Genomic DNA, 23,686 nt, shown 5'->3' with positions numbered 1-23,686 from the left:
TATAAATCCCCCACCCCGCCCATCCCCTCGCTTCCCAGGCAAGCAAGCAATTTCGAGGGCGCAGAGGCAAGCCAAGAAAAGCAGCAGCAGCCAAGCTCGCCGCAGCTCTTCTTGTTGCTCGCCTCCGTTCCGTCGTTTCGCAGAAGAAGGGATGGAGATGAAGAAGATCGCCTGCGCCGTCCTCGTCGCCGCCTCGGCCACCGTGGCGCTCGCCGCGGACGCCCCGGCTCCGGCCCCCACCAGCGGGTCCTCCGCCGTCGCGCCCGCCCTCGGCGCCGCGCTCGGGGCCGCCGTGGCTTCCTTCTTCGCCTACTACATTCAGTGAGCCGCCGGCCGGCCGACCGGAGGAGGAGGAGAAAGAGACGGAGGGGAGGCATGATGGCGGCCGCCGGTCTTTGTCTTCTTCTTTTTTCCCCCTTCTTCTTCTGCTTAATTTAACGAATTGATTGATGATGTCGCTGATGCACCAGTTTAATTTGGTGTCTTGTTATTTGTTGTTCAATCCCTTCGAGAGAGGGATCGACACATGTACTTGTCATTTGTTTGGATCAATTCAACAATTCGATTTAATCATCCTGCGTAGATGTGTGCTTAATTTTGCATAAATGTTCCCCCCTATGGTTGTTTCTTCATTTCATGGTATCTTGTTATGTCTTACGCGTGGTTGAGGATGTGCGGCTTGTGATTCGTACGATGCTATAAAGTGTTCTGCTTCTTAACCTAGCGCGTCTTCTTTCCGGTACGAATTGCCGCACAGGCAAAGTTCATAGGGAAGTAATACTCACTGTTACTTTTAGAACACCATTCCTCAAACAAGGTTGGGGAATGGACGATCACCTTCTAGTTGAAGCGACAGTGAATGAGGTGCCAGTACATGGTACTACAAAGTAATACTCCAAAAAGTAACTGAATTGAACGAACTTGCAAGGTGGTACGGCTGTGCTATGGAGACTCAAGTAATCAAACTCCTCACTGTACTCATCCGGACTCCGGAGAGAACTGCTGCAATTTCTGATCCCTGCAATCAGCTCGCGGTTGCAAAAATAAGTACTGTAAAAGCTGCAACATGATGGTTAATTAGAGGCACAGGCGATGCATCCAAAAAGGTATCGATCGCTGTGCAGATCGACTCTCAGCAGGGTCCCAAACTCCCAATCCACCCCAGCAGGCCCAGCTCCTTCATGGAGGAGAAGAAACTGCTTTAACATTCCACAATTACACGAACGCTTCAAGGAGTACTAACACAAAACGCTGTAAAAAAGCAGCACAGGATTTTGCAGAAACGAGAGAAGAAAAATGGAGAGGCGACGTGCAAAGCAACTCAGATCCAACAACTGCAAAAAGAATGGCAAGGTAAAGACGAGATACTCTGTCGCCAAAGACAAGTAGAAATATCTCACTACATCGACATTCCAGGCCGTATCTTACTTTGCAACTTGCACTTGCACGCACCGGAAAGGTTCAAGCTCAAGCTCACAAAAAACTCCAGAAAGGCTGCAAACCCGCATCCCCAAGTGGCCAGCAACACCCAACTTTGTGCGATGTTTCTGAATGTTGGTGTAAGCAGCATGTGATCGAGCATGGCCGCAAGTGATTTGTAAGCATTCATTTCAGAGAAAATTAGACACAGCATTGCAGCAACAATGCAGCATGACACCAACCAGATTCAGATGCAAATACATGTTATTTCAGGCACCCATGCCGGATTTACCAGCTGGAAAGAAACAAAACGCATTTTCCCAGCACACAAAGGAAAAGATCAATCCATAGATGCAGAAGATATAATATACTGGTCTGCATGTTGAACAGACATTAGAAAAGATCAATACATAGATGCAGAAGATAGTCTACTGGTCTGCATGTTGAACAGAGATTAAGCTGAGAAGGACAGACACTCAACAAAGATGAGTCTCACTTTCACGGACCAGCCAACAAACTTCCCCAGCTTGCAGCCAGCCAGCCACTGTGCCTTGGCCTTGCAAGGTCAAGAATGTTATGGGCATAACATAAGGATTTCCCCATCCTGGTGCAGGAAGAAGAACGTAGCAATGTTTGCATAGGCTTGATCCTATGCTCAAGGAGGTTAGCACAAATCAAAGAGTTGAAGAACTACATGCAGCGCTGAACCACTGATGCCCAAGAATGCATGTTTCCTTGAGTGAAAAGAGACCTGAAACTCAATGGACTCTGAAGTTGAGTGAGATAGGTGTGCATACTCCTTGCATTACAGGTGCCTATTTATAATGGCAAGAAAGAGCACCAATAATTGCCAATTCTTATCCAGTTGTTGACACAAGCGCTACGTTTATCCAGCAGCTAAGACAAGGCCTATTGGTGGTGGACAATGCTGCCGGTGAATCTGTACTATCCAAAAGCATGGTGACAAGCTATTTCACAGTGTTGTCTAAAAGAAGCATAAAAGGCAACGAAACCTACACAGTAGAGAATGCCTGGTGCACATCCTCTACAAAAAGCTCTGCTTGACCTAGTCTAAACAACAAGGTAAACACAGTGCAGTATTCTCTGTTTTTTCTTCTATTTCTTATCCTTGTCAGGTGACTTGAGGCCAGTAAAAGAGTGTGTGAGAAATGGGGCTCTTCAAATGAAACATCACTCTCTTCAACAGGAGAAGACAAATCCCTTTATTAATGAATTAGAAATCCATGGCTTTTTAAGAACCATCTGGTAAGAGTTGTATACTGTCATGTCTTAAACTACATACTTAGCTAGACCATGATGTATCCATCATGAAACAATGGACATCAAGTTAAATCCAAATTATACAGCTCAGCGATTTCAAAAGCATTTAGCCAAAAAAAAAATCCAATCGCTTAGCTCATGTCAATATTGCTAAAGACCGGTAATATTCAACTAAGCAATCAATCCAAGTTGTTATCCCTACAACAGTGTGAAAAAGAAACTTAGGTAAACAAACCCAAGAAGTATCTCGATTTCTTTAGCGCGTTCGTATAGGACCCAATTGATCTGTGAACTGGGGTTGTAATTTGACAAGAACATTACACTCATCTCTAGACTCTAATCACTTCATAGCAATCAATAAGATTGGGTGGTTATTTGGTTAGATTTGTCAAATGATTACAAATTGCTTATTGTCTTAAACTACATACTTAGCTAGACCACGATGTATCCATCACGAAACAATGGACATCAAGTTAAATCCAAATTATACAGCTCAGCGATTTCAAAAACATTTAGCAGAAAAAAAAAAGAAGCTTAGCTCACATCAGGATCGCTAAAGACCAGTAATATTCAGCTTATCAATCAATTCAAGCTGTCATCCCTACAAGGCTACAACAGCGTGAAAAAGAAACTTCGGTAAACAAACCCAAGAAGTATCTCGATGTCTTTAGCATGTTTGTAGAGGAACCAATTGATCTGTGAACCTGAGTTGTAATTTGAAAAGAACATTACACTTCATCTCTAGACTCTGATTGCTTCATAGCAATCAATAACACCAGGTGATTATTTGGTTAGATTCATCAAATGATTCCCAATGGCTGATTGGCTACAAGAGACACATATGCAGCAGGAAAGATAGACCTATAGAAAAAGTTATCTGACCTAAAAGATATTAAACTGAAGTTGGCTTGTCCAAATTTCATGAGAATTCACCTATTCAAAAAGAAGATTAAACAAATTTACTGGTTCAAAAAAAGACAAACAAATCTTTTCTACCATACTTGGGCATAAAATTGCCAATGCACATTAGAGACAACAAACTAGAGAAAAATGGTTTGGAGCATAGATGCAGACAATGGTGCTGTAATGCTTATAACAAAGGGTACAGCAAGTGGAGAAACACTGTATTACCAAAACAAAGATCCAGCATTTAATAGAGATATGGGTCTTTAAGTACCAAAATGAAACTCAAATAACTGCTACTAAAGCTGATTAAAAAAGAAACTTTGTGATATCAAATGTCCCTCCTTTCAAAATCTTGATCCAACTACAACATTACAGAAGCAAGTCAGGATTAAAAGTGGGTACACTAATGCAAGGATGTGGATAATATGCAGTAATGCAAGGGTGCTTACCTTCCATCCAGTTCTTTTTTTGGTAAAAATATAGATAATATATTTTGATGCCTAACTAGACAGTCACCAGTGAATCACCAACAAGATAACCGACGTTAACAAGCAGCAAAAATATTGAGTCCTGTTTGTTTAAACTATTTTTTCTTCTTGAACTGACAGGAGGACTGACACCATTAAATTAAGAAGGGATAAAAGAACCAAAAACAAGGTCCGAAGGCCAAGGGCCCAAAAACAAAAGAAAGAAGAAAAAAAGGAAAGAGAAAGAAATGAACAAACACAATCAGAAAACAAAAGAAAAATCTGGAACTAGATTTAGCGAAACTATTGAAAGATTATGATAAATCCATTTTCTCAACCATTAACAATGAAGGTAATCTTCGCAATAAAACACCACTCTAGTCGACTCCCAATACTGTATTTAATACAATGCTATTTCCATTTACCTCCTACTTACTCCTTGACATCACATATCTACATAAGGTAATCTTGGAGAAACATCTAAGAGACCAAATCTGACTTCTGAACTAAGCACATGCCACAACCAGTTTGCTCTGATCTCAGTATCAACTGAATCAGGAATAGTAGTCTTCAAGCAAAAGGTGATCATAAAACCTTGCCAAATCACAAAGGTCCATCTGCTCTCACCTCTCAGTACTGATTGAACCAGGAATTGTAGTACTCTAGCGTAAGATCATATAACCTTGCCAAAACACAGAGTTCCAAAATATAGTTCGGCTGTAAGAGGGTTAGAAGACGCTCCGCTCTAAGATGTAATTATTGGGGCTACCTAGCTTGCGCTCGAGTGTTTCAACTTCCCCTCACACCCGACCAACCGTTGGATCTGCATCTGACGTCTGCTGTTGTTTCTTCTTCCTCCCTTCTTCTTCCTCGGTCCTTCTTTCTCCTCCGAAACAAAACAGCGCAAGCTTCCTCCTCAACGAGTCAATGCCGGTGCCCCCACCCCACCCTCCTCCACCCCGTCTCCGGCGGCTCTCGCTGCCGCTCCCCACCCGCACGCTAACCACTCCAGATTTGGTGCCCCCGCCCCCACCTGGCCCAACCGCCATCCTCCACTGCCCGGCCAGCGGCGCCACCGCCACCGTGCCTCGCCGTCCCCGCGGCCACCATCACCGCCTGTCCGGCCTGCCACCTCCAGACCCCCCTCTATGCCCTGCAACACCAGGAACCCCAGGGCCTGAATCCCCCATCCCCAAACCCAAATCCCCTAAGGCCCTAACCTCTTGCCTTCATCGGAGCTCGCCGGAGATGGATCAGATGGAGCTGGGTCTTACCGGAGATGAAGAAGACGGATCAAATCTCGGTGAAGACGCAGAAGATGGGATGAGGAGAAAATTCAAGTGTGGGAAGCCAAAGAAATGCGCGAGCACAGTATAGCTTTCCCCTAATTATAACCATGTTATTAACAAACAGGATATCAACATGGAGCTGGTTCATCTAAAATCTAAGGAAAATGCTGAATTTCGCCCAACTGGTTCGATCCAATTGAAGAGGAATATCACTCACTGTACTAGAAATATCTCAAACAATGACAATCACATTATAATCTCCTTTGTTTCGTGTACAATGACCAAAACTAAGCACAGTCCAACATCCAAAAGCACCAAATTTTCCAACTTCGAAGTCTATTTGCCTATTAACAGTTCATTATTATTCCTCAGTTACTGATACTAACCATCCTTCTCGACGAGATCTGAGCTTTAAACTCACCGCATCAATATCGCAGCAACTGACGCGACAGACACCCCGAGAGCACAAGAGATGGTCATCACCCGCGTCCGGAGCAGCATGAGGTTAACGTTCTTCGTAGCCTGGAGGCACAGAGTGAGCACCTGCAGCCTCGCGTTGGCCTCCATCTTCTGGAAGAAGGCGATGGGCTTGATGGCGCGGCGCAGCACCAGGGCGACCGCGAAGGGGAACGCGAACGCCGCCACGCCCTGCACCGCGGCTGCGGTCTCGACGCCGAGGGGCGGGGCACCGTAGGCGATCCACGAGCCGGCGGCGAGGTGCGCCCCACCGAGGAGCGCGAGCGAGCCGCTGAGGCGCTGCACGGTGCGGCGGAGCGCGTCGATCTCCCGCCGCGTCTCGTCGGCCAGGGGCGACGTGTCGCGCTCCACCGTGGGGCCCTCGATCTCCTGGTGCCGCATCTCGTCAGGCGACGCGGGCGCGGAGCCGGGGGTGCCGGGGCCGGGCTCGGGCTCTGACGGCGTGGAGGAGGAGCTGGGGTATGCGGACGCCGAGAAGAAGCGGCGGCCCGGGTGGATGATCATGAATGGATCGCGCCCATGGGAGAATGTCTTGGGGAGGCGCGCCGCCGCGGCGGCCGTCGGGCTCAGGAGGCGGCGGGAGAGGTGCGAGAGCGCCATCTGAGCCTGACAAGGAAAGGTCGCGGGTCACGGTGGCGGCTGCTCGCCTGGTTCGGAGTAGTCTTTCTCCTGTTTCCCAAGTCAAGCGGAAGGCGTAAACATAGAATACGTTTTCTCCTCACGGATGCACTGAGCTCTGGGGTACGCTTTGCCAGCACACGCGGCAGCACAAGGAAACCGCTCGGGACACGCGGGCGGGAGGAGGTCAGAGTCGGGGACTCGGGGTCACGTGCCGACCGCACCACTCGGCCTCGCCGGCAGGTTCGGGCTGCCTTCCTCCCCACGACCCAAAAATCCAGCGGCGGCCGCACGGCTCGATCGGGCTCGGGCCCTACAAAAACCACCTCTCCTCCTCCATTCCTCCTTTCCTGCCTCTTCTTCCCCTCCTCGTCCGTCCTCGCCAAGTCGCCAGCCACCCCCTGGAGGCCCAAACCCTCGCCGCAAGAAAGAGGAAATCAATCAAATCCAGCCAAAACCCCCGCAGCCCCACGAGGCCAAGACCGGCGGCCGGCGCCATGGTGGTGTACGCGCAGGAGCACGTCTACCGGCACCCGTGGGACCGCGTGACGGCGGCGGTGTGGCGCAAGTTCACGGACCCGGCCTCCCGCACGGCGCTCTCCCACGTCGCCGACGTCCACACCCTCCACCGCCGCCTCGACTCGGACACGGGCCGCCTCCACGCCGCGCGCTCCATCACGGTGCGGTCCCCGCCGCTCCCCTTCATCCTCCGCCGCCTCCTCCCGTCCGCCGCGGCGTCCCCCAACGGCGCCGCGCTTTGCCACTGCGTCGAGACCTCGCTTGTCGACGCACAACGCCGCGCCATGGACGTTGTCGTGCGCAACGTCAGCCTCCGGGGCCTCATCGAGGTCGAGGAGAGGGCCTCATACAGGCCCCACCCGGACCGCCCCGACGAGTGGACGCAGTTCAGGCAGGAGACCACGATCCGGTGCCGCCCGCTCGCGGCCCTCGCCGCCGTCGCCGAGAAGGTCGAGACCCGGTGCGCCGAGAGGTTCCTGCAGAACAGCGCCAAGGGGAGGGAGGTCGTCGAGCGGATCTGCCGGTATCTCGAGGCCGAGTCCGCGGGCGCCGCGCCCTCCGCCGTCTGATCTGACCTCTGGTTTGCCTCTTTGCTTGATCTCATCGGATCGAAGGGTTCGCTCGATCTGTACTGCGTGCGCGCGGACAAATCGAACCTCGCCTACTAGGCGCTTGTTTTTCTTTTCTTCTTCTGTATGATATGATGAGCTGAATCCGGAATGGAATAAAGCTTGAGGACTTAATTCTTCTGTTAGCTGTGAAATCCATTTTAACCCCCTGATTTTTGTAATATGCTTTGCCAATTCTACTCTTGTTATGAAATCTCTGGTGCGTATTGTGCTAATTTGACAGATTGGGTAGTGCTCATGCTTTGATCGATTAGATTTATCTAGTGGGCGTCCTGATTCTTGGGAAAGAGCGAATGGTGAAGGCTATCGATGAACAATTAATGAAATTGGTCACATAGTTCTGTTGTTCTAGCTCAGGCTGTCCACTTGATTGATTGGTAATAATAGTATATCGTTCCACTTTATTGATTGGTAAGATCAGTATTGCATTGTGAAGTACAATGTTTTTCTAACAGTTGAATTGTATCTTGAGATTTTTCATGGTTCTTCTAAATCTTGTATCTATTAAATAATAGATACTGTGCCTAGTAGGTACTGTAGACTTTTTCTGTTGTCTGTGGAACCATTTGAGCCTCTATTGCGCTTGTCTTTGTGAATTTGAGCTATTGGACAATAGCGTTGCTTTGATCTATTGATGTCTGTGCTTTGTAGATGACAGGCAAAAGTCATAAATGTGTCATTCTTGAAGCTTGTAGTTCTGTCATTTTTTGCACAGATTGTCCATTTGGTTTATTGATAAGAGTGGCATGGCATATGTTGTGATTGCGTTGCATTCTTCTATTACAAATCTAGAGACTATAGTCAAACTGGATCATGAGTTTCTTCATGGTCTTTTAAATCCTGAATCTATTAACTAATATTCTGCATGTAGTTTGGCACTTTGTATACACTCTTCTGTTCCTTCATGGTCTGTGGGTATGAGGTTATGTTATTAGTCTGCTTGTGCTTGTTCAGGTGTGGCTAAGTAGTTAGTAGTTACATTAGTTTATATACTCAATTAGCATAAATTAAAAGTTGAGGTAAGCCACTAAGCCAGTCATAGCTTAAGTAACTAGAATACCTTTTCCAACCGTTCCATTATGCAGTGTTTGTTAATATTAAAACAAATATTGAATTCTGTCTGTGTTTTCGCACATCAGGAACTACATTGTTGTTGTCTTGCAATCACATTTTTACTTCACCAAGCCACTGCATCCCTTACATGTCAACATCTTTCCCTAAAGCTCCAACTTTCTTCTGACCGTTTATTTCACTCCATGGATTGTGAAGATACTTGAGATGATTAGATTCGCCATCTTTCAGAGCAGATCTAGTATCCTAGCTAATTCTCTACTGTAAACTAACAATGTGGTTGTGGGCAACTGCTATTTTCAGAAATCTGCCACAGTTCGGTCTATGTTGTCCTTATTCTTTTGGCAGGAAATTGTAACTAAGTCCTGCTAATTTCCTCTTCCTGCTGCTGGAGGCAACCTGCTTTCACTAGGCCCTTGTTTACTTCCCTCCAAAATTCCAACTTTGACACTATGCAAAAAGAAGATTCCCCATCACATCAAACTTGCGGTACATGTATGGAGTACTAAATGTAGATGAATCAAAAACTAATTGCACAGTTTTGTTGTATTTTACGAGACGAATCTTTTGACCCTAATTAGTCAATGTTTGGACAATAATTCATAAATACAAAGTCAATGTTTGGACAATAATTCATAAATACAAACGAAATGCTACAGTTGCGCATTTATGGCAAAATGCCAATTTTGCCACTCCCAAATTGGGAACTATAGTTTGTTCCCTGGCTATGAAATGGTTGCAAGAATATCTTTCCCGTACCAAATCTGTCCTCTTTGCTTGTTTATTATTTCTTGCCTAGCATATTTGATGCTGATTACATTTTTTTCACTGCTCCTTTGTCAACCCATAGGCTACTACTTCTTTTATCTCACTGATATTTATCAGCTAGTACATGTTTACATGATTGGTCACTGTGATCACATTTCTGTACTGGTTTTGTGGCGTGCAACAAACATTTGCTGAAACCCAAATAAAGTAATGTATCATGCTTCAATGCTACCTTTGGCTTGTTTGCATGTATGGAGTATTGCAATGGCAAGCGTTCTCTGGCCTATGCTGATGTCTATTGTGATTAGGCAATTATTAAGCCGCCGGTAGTGAGTCGTGACCATGATGTAATCGATAAGCTTAATGTTTCAGTCTTCTCAGAAGACCGACAGAGACTGACCGATATTTTTCAGTAGTTGGTCGAACTGACTGGTTTATCGGTAGCTGTTACTTGTCAAATGACGGGGCACACTGCGAGGGTCGTGGAGTTGGTCGTTTTTCGTAGCTTCCGTTTTCAGAAGATATACAAAAATCTGGTCATGTTCGCGTTGGAGATATTGAATTGCTCAGCTAAGGGTGATACTGTGAAGGAAGTGTATCATCAAAGCCAAAATAAGATCTCAATCAGCTAGCCTCGAAAGCGAACGTTTCCAAAAGAAAAAAAAAGCGGACATCTAACTCCCGCAACCTCCACTGCTACGTGATCACAATTCACAGCTCTCAAGCTTCTCACGGGCGGGATGAACAAGGTATCTGCAAGCATTAAAAAAAAGATGAAGAAGAGGAGGAGGAAAATGAGACGGTCTACTTAAATGGGCCTAATTCTGTACACATGGGCTGGTCTCGTATTCGGGAGGAGAGGCCCAAAAGGGTAGGGAGCCCTAACTCGCGCCGCTATAAAAAGGCGACCCTGGCGGGCGCGGTTAGGGTTTATCTCCTCACGCCGCAACCTCCCTCGAGCTCGAGCAAAGGAGAAAGGCGGACGCGGCGGCGGAGCGGAGATGTCGGAGAAGAAGCGCGGCCCCGGCACACGCAAGGACGAGGTGGTGACTCGCGAGTACACCATCAACCTCCACAAGCGCCTCCACGGATGGTATCGTCCCCTTCCTTCCCCTGCCCTTCTGTACCATTCCCAAACTTTGCGGTAGCAGCTGAGTAGATCTGTGTGTTGGAGAGTAGTATCGCTCTTCGACGACCTGTTCTGTGAGATGCTGGTGCGGAGGGTTACGGCCTGCGAGCACTCTGTGGGCTCGCAATTGGTTGGTACACCTGTTTGGATCAGTATCCTTTACCAGCTATAGTACAGTCGGAATCATCTGACCGAGCGGGATTAGATTTTTTTGGATCCTGCTCTTGTATTTGATCCCACATTTTATCTCGAGTTTGTCTTGTTTTAATTGATGAGTAGTGGTATGAAATAGCTATTTGTTTTCGTTAGTCCCGTTCTATTAGGTGCTTATCGGGTATAGTCAGGTGTCTGCCTTATCATTCTGTGGCTGCACACAGTTACATGCCCGGGATATGTAACCTGCTCATCGTTACACGTTTTGCTTCTCATCGTGCTACTATGTGTTCCATTTGGGCAGTACATTTTTCACCCATTCTAGCTTCCATGTGTAATTTGATTGGTAGTTACTGTATCATCTACATAATATTGTTTGCGATTTCCGGACATAGTCAGGTATCTGTCTTATACAATTGTGGTTGATACAGTTACATGCCCGGTACAAAGATGTCACTCATCGTTACTCATGTTGCCCTAACATGCTGTCATGTGTTCCATTTGGGTGCTACATCTATATAGAAGTTCTATGTTTTGCTGTTTTATGAATATGTTGCCATCATATGTTGGGAGTTGCATATCTGATCCATAATCATTTTTTGTTTGTCCGGACATAGTCAGGTATCTGTCTTATACAATGTAGTGGTTGATACAGTTACATGCCTGGTAGAAAGATGCCATTCATCGTTACACATGTTGCCTTGACATGCTGTCATGTGTTCCATTTGGGTGCAACAATCACACAGAAATCCAATATTTTGCTGTCTATTAATTCCTGTAGTTGAATCTCTTTTAACTCTCAAGTTTGAGAAGTCATGTATAGCAAATTGATATATAGTGATCAGTCATTGTAGTGATATCTAATCTGCCGTTGATTGTATACAGCACCTTCAAGAAGAAGGCACCAAATGCCATCAAGGAGATTAGGAAGTTTGCACAGAAGGCCATGGGTACTACTGATGTTCGGATCGATGTGAAGCTCAACAAGCACATCTGGAGCAGTGGTATCCGGAGTGTGCCAAGGAGAGTCCGTGTCAGAATTGCCCGTAAGAGGAACGATGAGGAAGATGCCAAGGAGGAACTCTACTCTCTGGTCACAGTTGCTGAGATCCCTGCCGAGGGTCTCAAAGGCTTGGGTACTAAGGTTGTTGAGGATGAGGATTAAGTCCCACCGTGGATTCAATCAGCTAGCACTTAGTGCGTATCATGAGAGCAAATTTGATAATGTTGCTTTAGCTTATTGTTATCTACTGTTGATGACTTATGTAATAGAAGATTGGAGACTTCGCTCATTTCTTTCAAGTGCTTGAAATTTTGACTACTTTGCCAAGTTAGTGGAAACCTTATAGTGTGCTGTGAACCTACCTACAAGCGTGTGATGAACCATCAGCATATGTTTTCTTGCATCAGTGAATGCTCGCTCTCTTCACAACGTGTTGTGGGTATCAAATGTCAGATAGTACCAGTTGTGTTTAAGCTGCATGTTGTGGTGTGTTTTAGGCTTATATAGCCTAGGTGGGAATCGTATCATTCTCTTCAGTTTAATGATGTCCAGCTTGGGTTTCTGTTTGAGTGCTCTTTCAGTTTGTTGCACGCTTCATCCTACAGCCTCAGCAAATTGCAGGCATAAGCACCTAGGACCTTTTGGTGGCACACGGCAAGCATTATGGGTCTTTCCAGACCCAAGGCGTGTCATCTTAACATCTGATGCAAACATCTGGATAGAGGGAAGCATTTCTTTGTGAACTCACCATAACATAGCAGGAAAGCTAGCAGGCCTGATAACTGTTGGAAATTTATCGTCCTTATAAAGAATTAGTGATCTTAACATCTGGTGCAAACATCTGGATAGAAAGGGGAAGCATTTCGTGGTGACCTCATAATAACAAAGCAGGAAAGCTAGCAGGCCTGATAACTGTTGGAAATTTATCGTCCTTGTAAAGAATTAATAGCTCCAAGGAAATTTCTCAACGTCAAAAACATCAGTAAAAAAAAAGCACAGCATATGGTTCATACAAATGCTGCCATGCTGAAATCAGAAATTTCTGGATGGGTCCCCAGAGCAGAACAAGCGCATAAGCGGATAAGCCCATCAATCTTCAGCAATGACTCTGCAACAGAAAATGGGATGGACTGTAAGATCTTAAAATCAATGAGGCAAAAAAGGAATTGTAGCAGCATAGAGCAGAAGTTTCAAAAATTCGACATTGATTTTTGAATAATGACACATAAAGGAAATGTTGTCAATTCCTATTAGCACAAAACAATGCTGCATCTGAACCTAGCCGTAGCTCTAGTAAGAAGAAAATAAGTGATCTGAGTTGGTAAGATGGCAGAAAGACAAATGTAACACGTTGTAACGCTAGGATAAATATCAATCTATATGAGTTAGGCAAAGGATGAGAAAACCTTAATTGGCGACCTCGTAGCTTGAAATAACATTTTGTATATGTAGCAAAACATTAGTCAGCATGCATGATAGGATTTTCATATGTCTGTTCAGTGGTATATGAATTATAATGGAATGGTAAAATGTAACAAGCTTAAGCTGCAAAACAGATTGACGGTTGAGAGCATATATAAGAAATGAGGTGTACAAATGACTGCACTGCACCAAACATCCTCAACTGGTTCAGTTTTGAACTCAAAACTCAAGTTTATCCTTAGTTCTAGAGCTCATCTTCCATCACCAACTTGAGCAAGCCAAATTAACTCCAGATACAGAATGGTACGCACATCACTGTTTGGAGTGTTTGCGCAATTGGTTCAAATGCATTTGAATCTTGTTACACCTATGCTGCTCTACTACAACCAAATGCTAGTGTATTTTGCCAACGATCAACTACAGCATTTCTTTCAGCACTTCCAGAGGAGCCATACCTCTGAAGTCTGGTTCAGAAGTAGACAGCCATCTGAACCCCCTTCTCCACAAATCCGCACTTGGCGTAGTAGGCGCGCAGCTCGGGTGTGCAGTCGAGGATGACCTTGTAGCAGCCGGCGTCCCTGGCGATCCCCACAAGGCGGCGCACGATGCGGAGCCCGAGCCCCCTGCCGCGCGCGGCGGCATCGACCACCACGTCCTCGACGTGCCCGACCTTGCCGCCGCCTCGCAGGAACTTGCGCTCCACGAAGAGGCACCCCGTGGCGAGAATCCTCCGCTCCGGGGCGGAGGGGTCCTCGGCCACCAGGATGACGTGGTCGTCGCCTTGAGCCGCGAGCTCGGCGAAGCGCGTGGCGAACTCGGCCGGAGTGAGGTCCGGGCAGGTGGAGAGCTGGGAAAGGAGATCCACGAAGCCCCTCTCTTGGTCGGACAGCTCTAGGCGACGGATTTGGATGGGATCGTTGGCATCCCCGGCGGCGGCGACGGCGGATTCCGGTGAGGTGGATGCCATTTCGGTCTGCTAGCTTGGGTGGGGACAGAGTTTCCCTTCGGCTTCGGAGATCTTCTTTTCTGTGCTACGCATCGCAGATGCCGTTGGATGCCGTATCAACGTTCTGGATTGACCATTGAAGAAAGCAGGGTATGGGTAGGTTTATGCAAGTCAAATGGTGTTTTGACCATGGTGAAAAACAGGTTTGCAGGCTCTTTAATGGTTAAAGCCGTAAAGGGCAAATTTAATCTCGGAGTTGCATATCAGGACACATGAAATTCACGTCAAATTTTCATGTATCGATTCGATTACTTGTTTTCGGGGCAAGAGATTGCAGGGACCGTATTCCGAACAGTTTAAAAGGTCAATCCAAATTCCAAAGTAATGATTTCAGCATAAGCAGAACTTGCTCGAATTGTGATGTTTGCTCTCATTTTCAACCATACTTTGCAAGCTTATAGAAATTCAAAAGCACTTTTAATGCTGCGATGAAGTGGATATGTCAACATCGCAACTTGCTCTGACGTCAACGAAGATGGCTAATTTATCTGCTTCTCCGTAATCCATTCCTACGATGTTATTTCTTCCCAGCGCTCATCCCGTAGAAATGGAATTTTCACGTCCTCTAGTACACCGCCATTATTGGGCACCGGCGCATGAACGCGAAACTTGACTAGCAATTACGCGTGGAAGCCGAGACGTATATTTCTTGGTATTTCCCTGTATGAAATGGACAAATGGTCACCGAGAGCAGTAGGCAACTGTTCATTTCTTTCCTTTTCATGACACCGGACTTCTACAATCCGTATACTGAATCTATATTATTATACACTTTTTTTTGTCAGACGGCGGCCTTTGATTGGTGGATCCATGTAATATAGAAATGCCACTTGATTGAGTGGCCGCGCAAGCTAGATCCACTTGGTTTGATGATTTTTAAATTTCACTGGACAAGGATCGATTGGCGTACCGTATCATGTACGGGCCATCCGTTTGAATTTCTCTTCCGGGATGATGTCATGGATATCCGACGACGACCTAGAAAATGGTATTTAGATTCATCGGCGGTGTTCGGAAAATTTTGGATTCGGCGGTGGCGGTATTATGATACTCGCGCGGTCGTACTCCCCCCAGGTCCTCCAATGAGAAGGCGTGAGCCGTAACAGACAAGCCTTGACCAATGGGTACAGTTGAGGTGGCGTTGGAAAATCGGGTTCGAGTCTTCTTAACAGGACAGATCGTGTTAAGAGCTGTGTTCAACATGTTGGTTCACAGTCAATGTAACACTGTGATTTCGTTTGATGTCCGGAGAATAAAGCCCGAGGGGTGTCCTGACGTGACACGAGCCCATCGAAGCTGCAGTGCCAGTGCGTGTGCCGTTGTTCTGAATTCCGATCCGGCGAGGCCGCCGGAATCGCACACCTGGGATCTGCCGATCAGACTTGAGAGGCACTCGCGCCGGCCGAGGGTCGAGCACTCAACGAAAATTCCGGGCCCGGCTCTTCCTCCCCACGACATCCACTCTGCTAACAACTTGTCTGACAACGGAGGGCGCGGATTCACCTACCGGGCCGGGGGGTTCTTTTCCGTCCGGTTCGACGCGTGGCCGTCGTGGCATCGTCCCAGTGACCATCACGCGCTCGGTCGCTTCCATTCCATCCGCACCCTCCTGGAAAGCGTCTCCTATTTCTACCGGCCGCCGCCGGCTCGGAAGAGGCCGAGGAATCTGCGCGAGGGAGCCGAGCTGCTCTGCTCTTCCTCCCGGGTCCGCGTCGCTCGAGCTGCCCTGCTAGATCCTCCTCCCCCTCGATAGATAGGCCACGCCCACGCTCGCGAGGAGGAGACACACAGAGAGAGGAGGGGGGGCATGCCCATGGAGAGCGGGAGGAGGCAGGGGGTGGTGGTGGCGATCGAGTGCGTGGCGGGCGGGTCGCGGGCGGAGGAGTGGGGGCCCGGGAGCAGCGAGACGGTGCAGACGGGGGACGTCGTGGAGGAGCTCCTCATCGGGGTCGGCGGCCGGGGCGGACCCGCCGCGCACGCCGCGCCCTTCAAGGGCGGCCGCGCCGCGCTGCAGAAGCTGCTCCACGCGGCCTTCAAGCGCGGGGACACCTCCGTCGAGGTGCGCGTGCGCCGCCACGCGCAGGGCGGGCAGCAGCAGCGGCTCGTCGCCGCCGGCGGGGATGACAGCGGGGAGCTGGCGGCGCCGGGCGCGGCCGCCACCGCCGCCAGGATGCAGGCCTGCATCGTGCCGCAGGAGTCCGTTGGCGGCGGCGGCGGCGGCGGCGGCGGGGGGATGATCGGGCGCAGCCGCCAGTACGTGCTCCGCTCCATCCGCGACCCCAACTACGCCGTCGGCCTCGTCGACAGCATGGAGAGCGAGTGCATCGCCATCAGAGGTAGCATCACAACCACTACCAAGCATATGCTTATCCTCTTCTCCGTGCAGATTGAATTTTAGATATTTTTGCATCATTTTTTGATCCACCCTTAGACCGTACATCAATTTGATTTAGTTTGTGGAAAGTAAAAGTCCGCGACGTAGTTTTCGTTGCATGCCGGGTTGGACTTGGGAAAAAGGATAGGTGCGTGCTTGTGCCCTCTGCATGCGGACTTTGGTGCACAGAAAGTTGAGCAAGTAGGCTGGCTTTGATAGGTGACAGGCGCTTTATCGTTTCCTAACATTTGGGCGTGTTCAGGATAGTGATTTTGGTTGCTTGGTAGTGTGCATAGGCTGGTAGGTAGGCATATGCTTGGATCGGCACAGACTACGACAGTCAAAAATGATCACTTCGAGGAGTACAAACATGATCCGATATTCGTCCTATCTGTGAATATGCTCAGAATATCCAGGATCTGATGGGATAGGATTGTAGAGGGTGCTTATATCATTGCTGCTCTTGTTTTGTTGACTGTTCAGACTGCTGGTTAATTTGTTGGGAAGTTTTTGGAGTAGCTTCGCCTGAAAAATTATAAAGGTAGTCTATGATCCAGATGATGCATACAAGCAATGCTATGTAGTCGAGCATATTCTTGGGAACAATACAAAAGCACTAGGTCTTGTTACTTCTCGCATTTGCAAGCTTGCTGAAAATACGATGCAGACTATGGTAGAATTCTAACCCGGATATTAGGTTACTGTAAGTCATAGTAGTAACTAGTCAGATTGGCACGCCATGCGCGCCTGCACAAAAATATTATTTTAAAATAATAATGAAAAGAAAATCTACTATACTTAAAATAGTACCGCATTTATGTTTTTGAATCAAATTTGAGGAACCACCGTAAATACGTTTTAGCATAAAATTTAGTAGTCTGGTCTGGTGTAGAAATTATATGATATTAAAAATTATGTAAAATTGATGTTAGAATAACAATTCAAACATGGCCCCTCGTAAGATATGGTGGGTAAGTACGATGAAACCTGGGAGGTCCGCATGCAATGTTTTAGATCCTGTCAGTAAAAAAATAAGAGTATCCAATTGCTTAGTCTAGCTCAAGATGCATACTTCCAGGCAACAGACACGGTGATGCACGTTCAACGGAATCAGCATTTAGCCAGATTCATTATTCTGCACCGCGAACCACTTGCTGATTGCTGAATATTCATCTGACTTAAAGAACCTGTCTCGAATTATTAACGCAATTATTAGGAGATTCCCCGGTTGACTTTTATCGGTCTGATCGTTCAGTTTTATTCTACTAAGTCAGAAACAAAGAAAAAAGACATGCATAATTTCAGAGATCCTGGAAAATCACTGATTTGAGTACTGTAACTCTTCTGCATTTCTTCAGGGTCGAGGAGCTCGAGGGTGGTGTGCGCGCTGAGCAAGGCGCAGCTGCAGGACGGCTACGTGTCCTACCCGTGGGAGAAGAAGATGCGGGAGGTGCTACCGATCCCCAACTCCAGCAGCTTCCTCTCCTTGCTCATCCTGCCCACGGCGCTCGACCGCGCCGGTTCCCGCTACAACTCCGTCGAGGACACCCTTGCCCGCGCCAACGCCTGGATGCTCTCGTCCCAGGCGGCCGGCGTGCCCATCGTGTTCTTGAACGTCCAAACTGAGGCCCTTCTCACCAAGGTATGGGTACTAATAATCAAGTCTGTATGAACGCTGTTTGTTCCAATCCGTGTGCGTTTTCTCCCATGATCTAACGTTCTTGGTGCAGATCTCCGGCGAGACAGCCTCCGCGACGGTCAACTCGGGCTCACTGGCCGACCTCCCGAACCTCGCCAACGCCAGCCTCTACGGCTTCGAGGACTACCACGGCGTGGACATTGGCGTCGTGAAGGCGGTTCGCGTCTGGTACACGGCCGCGGGCGGAGAAATGCCGGTGGAGATCACTCTCGAGGAGAGCGACACCAGGCTTGGCTTCGCCATCAGCCGTACCGAAGAGGTACACGCGAACCGTCTCGCACGCTATACAATCCTTTTTAGAAGCGGCAACACACGCTATACATTCTCCCAACCTGTCCTAGTGCATGTATTTTTATGTGCCTGAACTCTCAAATCGATTGTGACTCTGAGCAGGGATTCATCTACGTCTCATCCGTCATGGAGGACGACGGCGACCTCCAGTTGCCGTCGACGCGGTCGGGGCTCCGCGACCTCTACCGGGAGGCGAAGCGCGCGTCCAAGCTGCTGATCATCTCGAGGGTGTCGGGCCACAAGGTCCTGCCATGGATGGTGTCCACGTCCGGCGCCATCCGGTGCTTCGACACCGTCTCCCTCAGCCAGAAGCTGTCCCTGCACCGCCACGCCCTGCGCCCGATCTTTCTCCACGTGTTCATGTGGGACGGCAACTCCGACGCGAAGGCTCGGCCGGGGCGGGAGCCCTGCCCGCTGCCGCTGCCATTGCCGTCCCCGGCGTTCGACGAGTTGCCGCGGCAGAACTCGTTTGCGCACGTCGAGCAGCGGGTGCAGACGGAAGTGGACCCCGGGATCATGCACGAGAGGGACACCGCCGGAGACGTGTCCTTCAGGTTCCATAATTTCTCGCTGCCCAACAACTGGGTCTGATGAAAGGGGTACGGTATCCGAATTGGTCGCTGTACATATGTAGACTTCTGTGAGTCATTTGTGCTGAGAACGAGCAGCTTGCAGTGTAACTTATTGCTTGAGGTGTAATTTTGATCGAAGGAAAGACTTTTCTCATTCAGAACTACTTTAGACACTACAGATAATGGCATACTGCACTAGGAGGAGAATAACAGTTTCAGGATTGGTTTTCTGGAGGTCATTCCTGGGCAGCAAGATAGATAACACAGGCACACTTCATTTGCAAGCTAAGCATTTTTTTTTCCTTCAATTTCCACAACATCAGTGCGGTACACAATAGTGTATCCAACATCTTAACAAAGGGAAGAACAAGCATAGTTTATATTGACATAAAAGGGTGTGTTTGGAAGAAGAGAAGCACCCTCAGTATAGAATCATTTGGAAATGAAGACAAATGCCAGTTTGGATAATTTAGTTTTGCGTTATGATATCTGTCAGTCATGATATCCAGGTTTATCCACTGCATAGTCTACAATCCATCCTTTCCTTTCAGGTTAATCACTGAAAGCTCCTGTTCAACATAATCCCCGGCACATATTGGGGGATATGAATCAGCATTGGGTGTTTCAGCGAAGTGACCCAGTGGCTTTAGAATTGCATCTGAAGCAATGTGTGCGAACAACTGTTTTACAAAAACAGACAACGGGTTAGCCAATGACATGTCAAGCACATAGGATTTGACTGCCAACAACTTCTCATGAAGTTCTTGATCAAACTAACACGGTATGGGAGTCGATGGAACTTACTGTTGACGAAACCCGCCACAAGCTTCTATTTTGCTCCTTCGCTAATGCTATGGCCTCTAATGTTCTCTTTGTCACCACCACCTCGTGCATTCCAGCCAAACACTCACCACCAGTAAGCCATTCCAGCTGTGCAGAATGAAACAGATCTAATCAGGGAAGAGTAGTAAAGTACTTCTTTTCTTTATTTCACAGCCACATCTAAGATTCCAGAATTAGGCCCCGGTTCTCTCTTGTTTACCACTTTTGTGGAAGCATAAAGTATTTGATTTTTCAGGAAAAAAAAGAGTCATATATAACAGTAGGGCTGATTTCTATGATGACAACATCGTGGACTATGAAAACAAGTGCTCATAAGATAGAACAAAGCAAATATGATACCAACAAACGGAAAAAGGTTGATCCCCAAACAATTCATGACGATAAGTTCATTAAAAGTGGAAAAGCTAACCTGTTTCCCCGATTGAATGAGGAGGCAGCCAACAGGGACTTTCACCTCCATCTTTTTACCGTTCCTTAACCAGATGTTCAGGCCTGGAAATCTACTTCGGCCATGTATAGTCAAGAAATTAAGATCATAATGGAACCCAGCGAAAACAGTGCCCTCAGAACCATGATGCTGCAGGTCACTTCCAGTTGGGGCTAGAAGGTGCGGTCCCTAGTATCCACAAGAATAATTGAGCAATAGCAATCAGATTATCAAAGAACTTGAATCCCATACTACATCTTTTTAAGGGGAATATGGAGCAGACACTAAACCTTAGAACCCACTAGGGTACTTTTAAGTTACTAAGTAAACACAACGAAGGGACCTGGCATTTTTTAAGAGCATGCAGTTCAAGTAGATTTAAAAATTACAACAGAACTAAAAAACGCAGAGAATAGAGTAGAATAGTACCTCCTTCATCAAAGAAGTAAATGCATCCTTTGGCAAGCCAAATCCAATTGCAGCCATCTCAGCAACAACCTATGAAAACCATATGGCACAACTAAGTGATGTATGATACAGCAGCACCGTACAGTGTGCAAAGAATGCAGAAAACATAGATTTATTCAGAAAAGTTGCTAAGCAAAGCATATATCTACCTCAATTGCAGAAATCATCTTGGAACCCCAGGAATCCATGGTCTCTTTCCACTCAGGCAATCCATCAGGGATAACAGGTTCAGAGTTCAGCTCCTAAACAAGGATACTTACAGCTCAGTGACCAGAATAACCAAATCACCAGTTTACCATCCAGCACACAGCAAAGATCACAAAGGAATCTCGACCTTAAAGCAAGTATTTTGACATCGCACGGAAAAGGTCACAGAGGAATTGCAACCTTAAAGCGGGTATTTGCGGGCCGAGGACCAACTCTCCACATGTACCGCCATTTCGGGTCTGGGCCTTTAGGGGTGGCTGGCTGAAACTCCTCGGGCATACTCCTGATCTTCTCCTGCATGTCCTTGTCGACCAAGCTGCGAGGAACCTCCACCCCTTCTGGTGTCACGCCAACCTTATCAGGAACAGGGACAAATCAGGTTTTTCGGTTTTCACCACATACATTGAGCACAATCATAGGATGGATCGATAAGCCATAGGACGGATCACAGTCACGGGGATCACCCTGGTGGTCTTGATTCAACACAAGCAGTGATGATCCTCCTTGCCAGAGGCAGAGGGGTGAATTTTGGGTTCAGAACCTTCCGAATTCCCAAACTTTCGCCCCCGATCCGCACCAAACCGAATGCAGAGTCTGCCTAGTAGGATACAGAGAAGCGACAGGGAGGGGCTACCTGGTAGTGGAGGTGGGGCCGTTCCTGGAGGCGCTTGGCCTCGGCGGATCGGGAGAAGTAGCGCTCGACGACGTCGAGGAAGCGGTCGTTGTCGGCGGCGGAGCAGCGCGGGTCCTTCACCAGCAGCGCCCCCGTGTCCCGCAGGCTGGCGCTCACCGTCGCGCACAGGGCGCGCACCTCCTCCCCCACCTCCGCGGCCCCGCCGCCGGCGGCGGTCCCGAGGAACGGCGCGAGATCCACCACGGGGAGGTCCATGCGGCTGCGGCTGCGCGGCGCGGAGCGGGAGGGGCGAGTTGAAATGCGAGGGAGGATCAGGCACCCGCGCGGTGCAGCGGCGGTGATTGGTGCGGTGTGGTGTGGGAATGGAAAGCCTGGGGCAGGGGAGGAGTGATGCGTCAAGTAACGGATCGGAGAGGGAGAGCCGGAGCCGGAACGCCAAACCGGGTGCGCACGAAACCGGCTTGGAATTTGGATAGAGATCCTCGCGGTCTGGGCCGCAGCTGCACACTAGCGCACGCGATTGGAGGTGTGCGTCCAGATCGACAAAAAGCCTTCTGTGTATCCACTCGCGGTTGCTTTCTGACTTGACATTTTCTTTTTTCCAAAGATCAAAAGTATGCTGAATTGAAGAAGGAAATGCAATACATGCGCTAAAATTAAACATGTTTCCCATTCGAATAAATATATGTGCACTATCGATTGTCTCCGCTGCGTTGCCAACAGGCAATATCTTACATCTACCTACCGACGCATGAATCAATGTCGTTGTGAGACAGATAATTCTTATCCTAGTTAAATGGTGCAAGATCTGTCCAATTTATTATGTCATGGACCGGTAAAATATAGCTATATATAAATATACATGAATATAGGATACATAATACATGGATCATTATTCACTGCTCCCTCGGTCCCCAAATATTATTTATTTATATTAAACCAAATTTGTCATTTTTTCTAAATTTATAAAAAAAATAATATATACTAAAACAAATTTATTATTAAAATATCCTATAGTAGATTTAATAAAAATAATTTGGTATCGTAGATGTTATTGTATCTTTTAATAAATTTGGTTAAAGTTGGACAAATTGAACATGTGACAAACCTAAAGTTAATGATAATTAATATTAGGGCGGAGGAGTATCTTTTTAGCTCAAATAATAAAATATAACACAAGGTGCCGTAAAAATTTATAGGAGATGGTCAATTTTCGATAATTTTATATGTTGATTCTACAATCGATTTTGTATTTGGATGGATCTCAAATCATGTACTACCTCATTTTTTTTGAGATTAGAAATGTATGATAAAGTTCGGTCCGTTACTCCCATGGCTAGAACGTTTCTAATTCTACGTAGATTGAGTAGCAACACTAGATGCTATGAGAACCTTTTTTCTACACGTGTGGATTCCCACGCCGTAAGCCTCACGCAAACATTGGTACATCCATTCACACCATCCACCATCCGCGTACACATCCAAAACTACATTTACACATGACTTGAGGGTCAAGTTCCTAAACAGGTCAATGAAACCACCACAGGTGATGACACGTCAATAAAACCACCACAGGTGATGAGCATGTCACAGTTATTATGGCCATGTGTAAGAAGTAACGGAATCTACATAGCACACACCGATTGATTAGGGAATAAAAACAACCAATTTTAGTTCGATGCATAAAGCATGAGCATGACTTTCCAAAATATATTTTTCTCTGAATTTCTAATGCTATGCTCCTATATTGCCATGTACTCTTTCTATTCCAAATTTAGGTCGTTTTGACTTTATTAGATTTATAAATATTTATAAACGACCTACAATTTAGAACAAAACGAGTAATAAAAAGTTAGTCTAAGATGATCAAAGATGTCAACAAACACAAACGACACTACACTCACGTGTGACAAGATATTACAAACGCTAACATAGAAGAAGGCAATAGTTACTTGACATCTTCGTTAGTCAGCGTTCGCCAGAGTCTTTGAGCCGCCTAAACCCCACGCAAAAC

At 47.2% G+C, this 23,686-nt stretch overlaps 6 protein-coding genes across 6 annotated transcripts; 3 read left to right on the top strand and 3 right to left on the bottom strand.

The window, feature by feature from the left end:
- Window positions 1-1,665: 1,665 nt before the first annotated feature.
- On the bottom strand, window positions 1,666-6,516 carry LOC117835816 (uncharacterized). Its single transcript, XM_072294937.1, has one exon. The coding sequence runs from the start codon at window positions 6,437-6,439 to the stop codon at window positions 5,780-5,782; it is 660 nt and encodes a 219-aa protein (XP_072151038.1). The 5' UTR covers window positions 6,440-6,516; the 3' UTR covers window positions 1,666-5,779.
- Window positions 6,517-6,683: 167 nt separating this feature from the next.
- Window positions 6,684-7,820, top strand: LOC117835828 (uncharacterized). Its single transcript, XM_034715146.2, has one exon. The coding sequence runs from the start codon at window positions 6,955-6,957 to the stop codon at window positions 7,543-7,545; it is 591 nt and encodes a 196-aa protein (XP_034571037.1). The 5' UTR covers window positions 6,684-6,954; the 3' UTR covers window positions 7,546-7,820.
- Window positions 7,821-10,367: 2,547 nt separating this feature from the next.
- On the top strand, window positions 10,368-12,047 carry LOC117835805 (large ribosomal subunit protein eL31). The gene is made up of 2 exons (XM_034715128.2): window positions 10,368-10,537; window positions 11,612-12,047. Exons 1-2 carry the CDS (start codon window positions 10,446-10,448, stop codon window positions 11,889-11,891), a joined length of 372 nt encoding a protein of 123 aa, XP_034571019.1. The 5' UTR covers window positions 10,368-10,445; the 3' UTR covers window positions 11,892-12,047.
- A 562-nt stretch (window positions 12,048-12,609) lies between these two features.
- LOC117835796 (probable glucosamine 6-phosphate N-acetyltransferase 2) lies at window positions 12,610-14,191 on the bottom strand. Its single transcript, XM_034715118.2, has 2 exons — window positions 13,607-14,191; window positions 12,610-12,837 (listed from the first exon to the last, which is right to left on the bottom strand). Exon 1 carries the CDS (start codon window positions 14,116-14,118, stop codon window positions 13,621-13,623), a length of 498 nt encoding a protein of 165 aa, XP_034571009.1. The 5' UTR covers window positions 14,119-14,191; the 3' UTR covers window positions 12,610-12,837; window positions 13,607-13,620.
- A 1,473-nt stretch (window positions 14,192-15,664) lies between these two features.
- Window positions 15,665-19,332, top strand: LOC117835775 (uncharacterized). Its single transcript, XM_034715101.2, has 4 exons — window positions 15,665-16,493; window positions 17,890-18,173; window positions 18,262-18,489; window positions 18,624-19,332. Exons 1-4 carry the CDS (start codon window positions 15,965-15,967, stop codon window positions 19,110-19,112), a joined length of 1,530 nt encoding a protein of 509 aa, XP_034570992.1. The 5' UTR covers window positions 15,665-15,964; the 3' UTR covers window positions 19,113-19,332.
- Window positions 19,333-19,370: 38 nt separating this feature from the next.
- Window positions 19,371-22,096, bottom strand: LOC117835785 (uncharacterized). The gene is made up of 7 exons (XM_034715109.2): window positions 21,673-22,096; window positions 21,219-21,392; window positions 20,981-21,073; window positions 20,793-20,861; window positions 20,346-20,552; window positions 19,898-20,023; window positions 19,371-19,773 (listed from the first exon to the last, which is right to left on the bottom strand). The coding sequence occupies exons 1-7, from the start codon at window positions 21,925-21,927 to the stop codon at window positions 19,621-19,623; spliced, it is 1,077 nt and encodes a 358-aa protein (XP_034571000.1). The 5' UTR covers window positions 21,928-22,096; the 3' UTR covers window positions 19,371-19,620.
- Between the last annotated feature and the right edge of the window lie 1,590 nt (window positions 22,097-23,686).

The sequence above is a fragment of the Setaria viridis genome, chromosome 1, assembly GCF_005286985.2.
Source record: "Setaria viridis chromosome 1, Setaria_viridis_v4.0, whole genome shotgun sequence".
NCBI classification, from domain to species: domain Eukaryota; kingdom Viridiplantae; phylum Streptophyta; class Magnoliopsida; order Poales; family Poaceae; genus Setaria; species Setaria viridis.
This window is presented reverse-complemented; position numbering and strand designations above follow the sequence as displayed.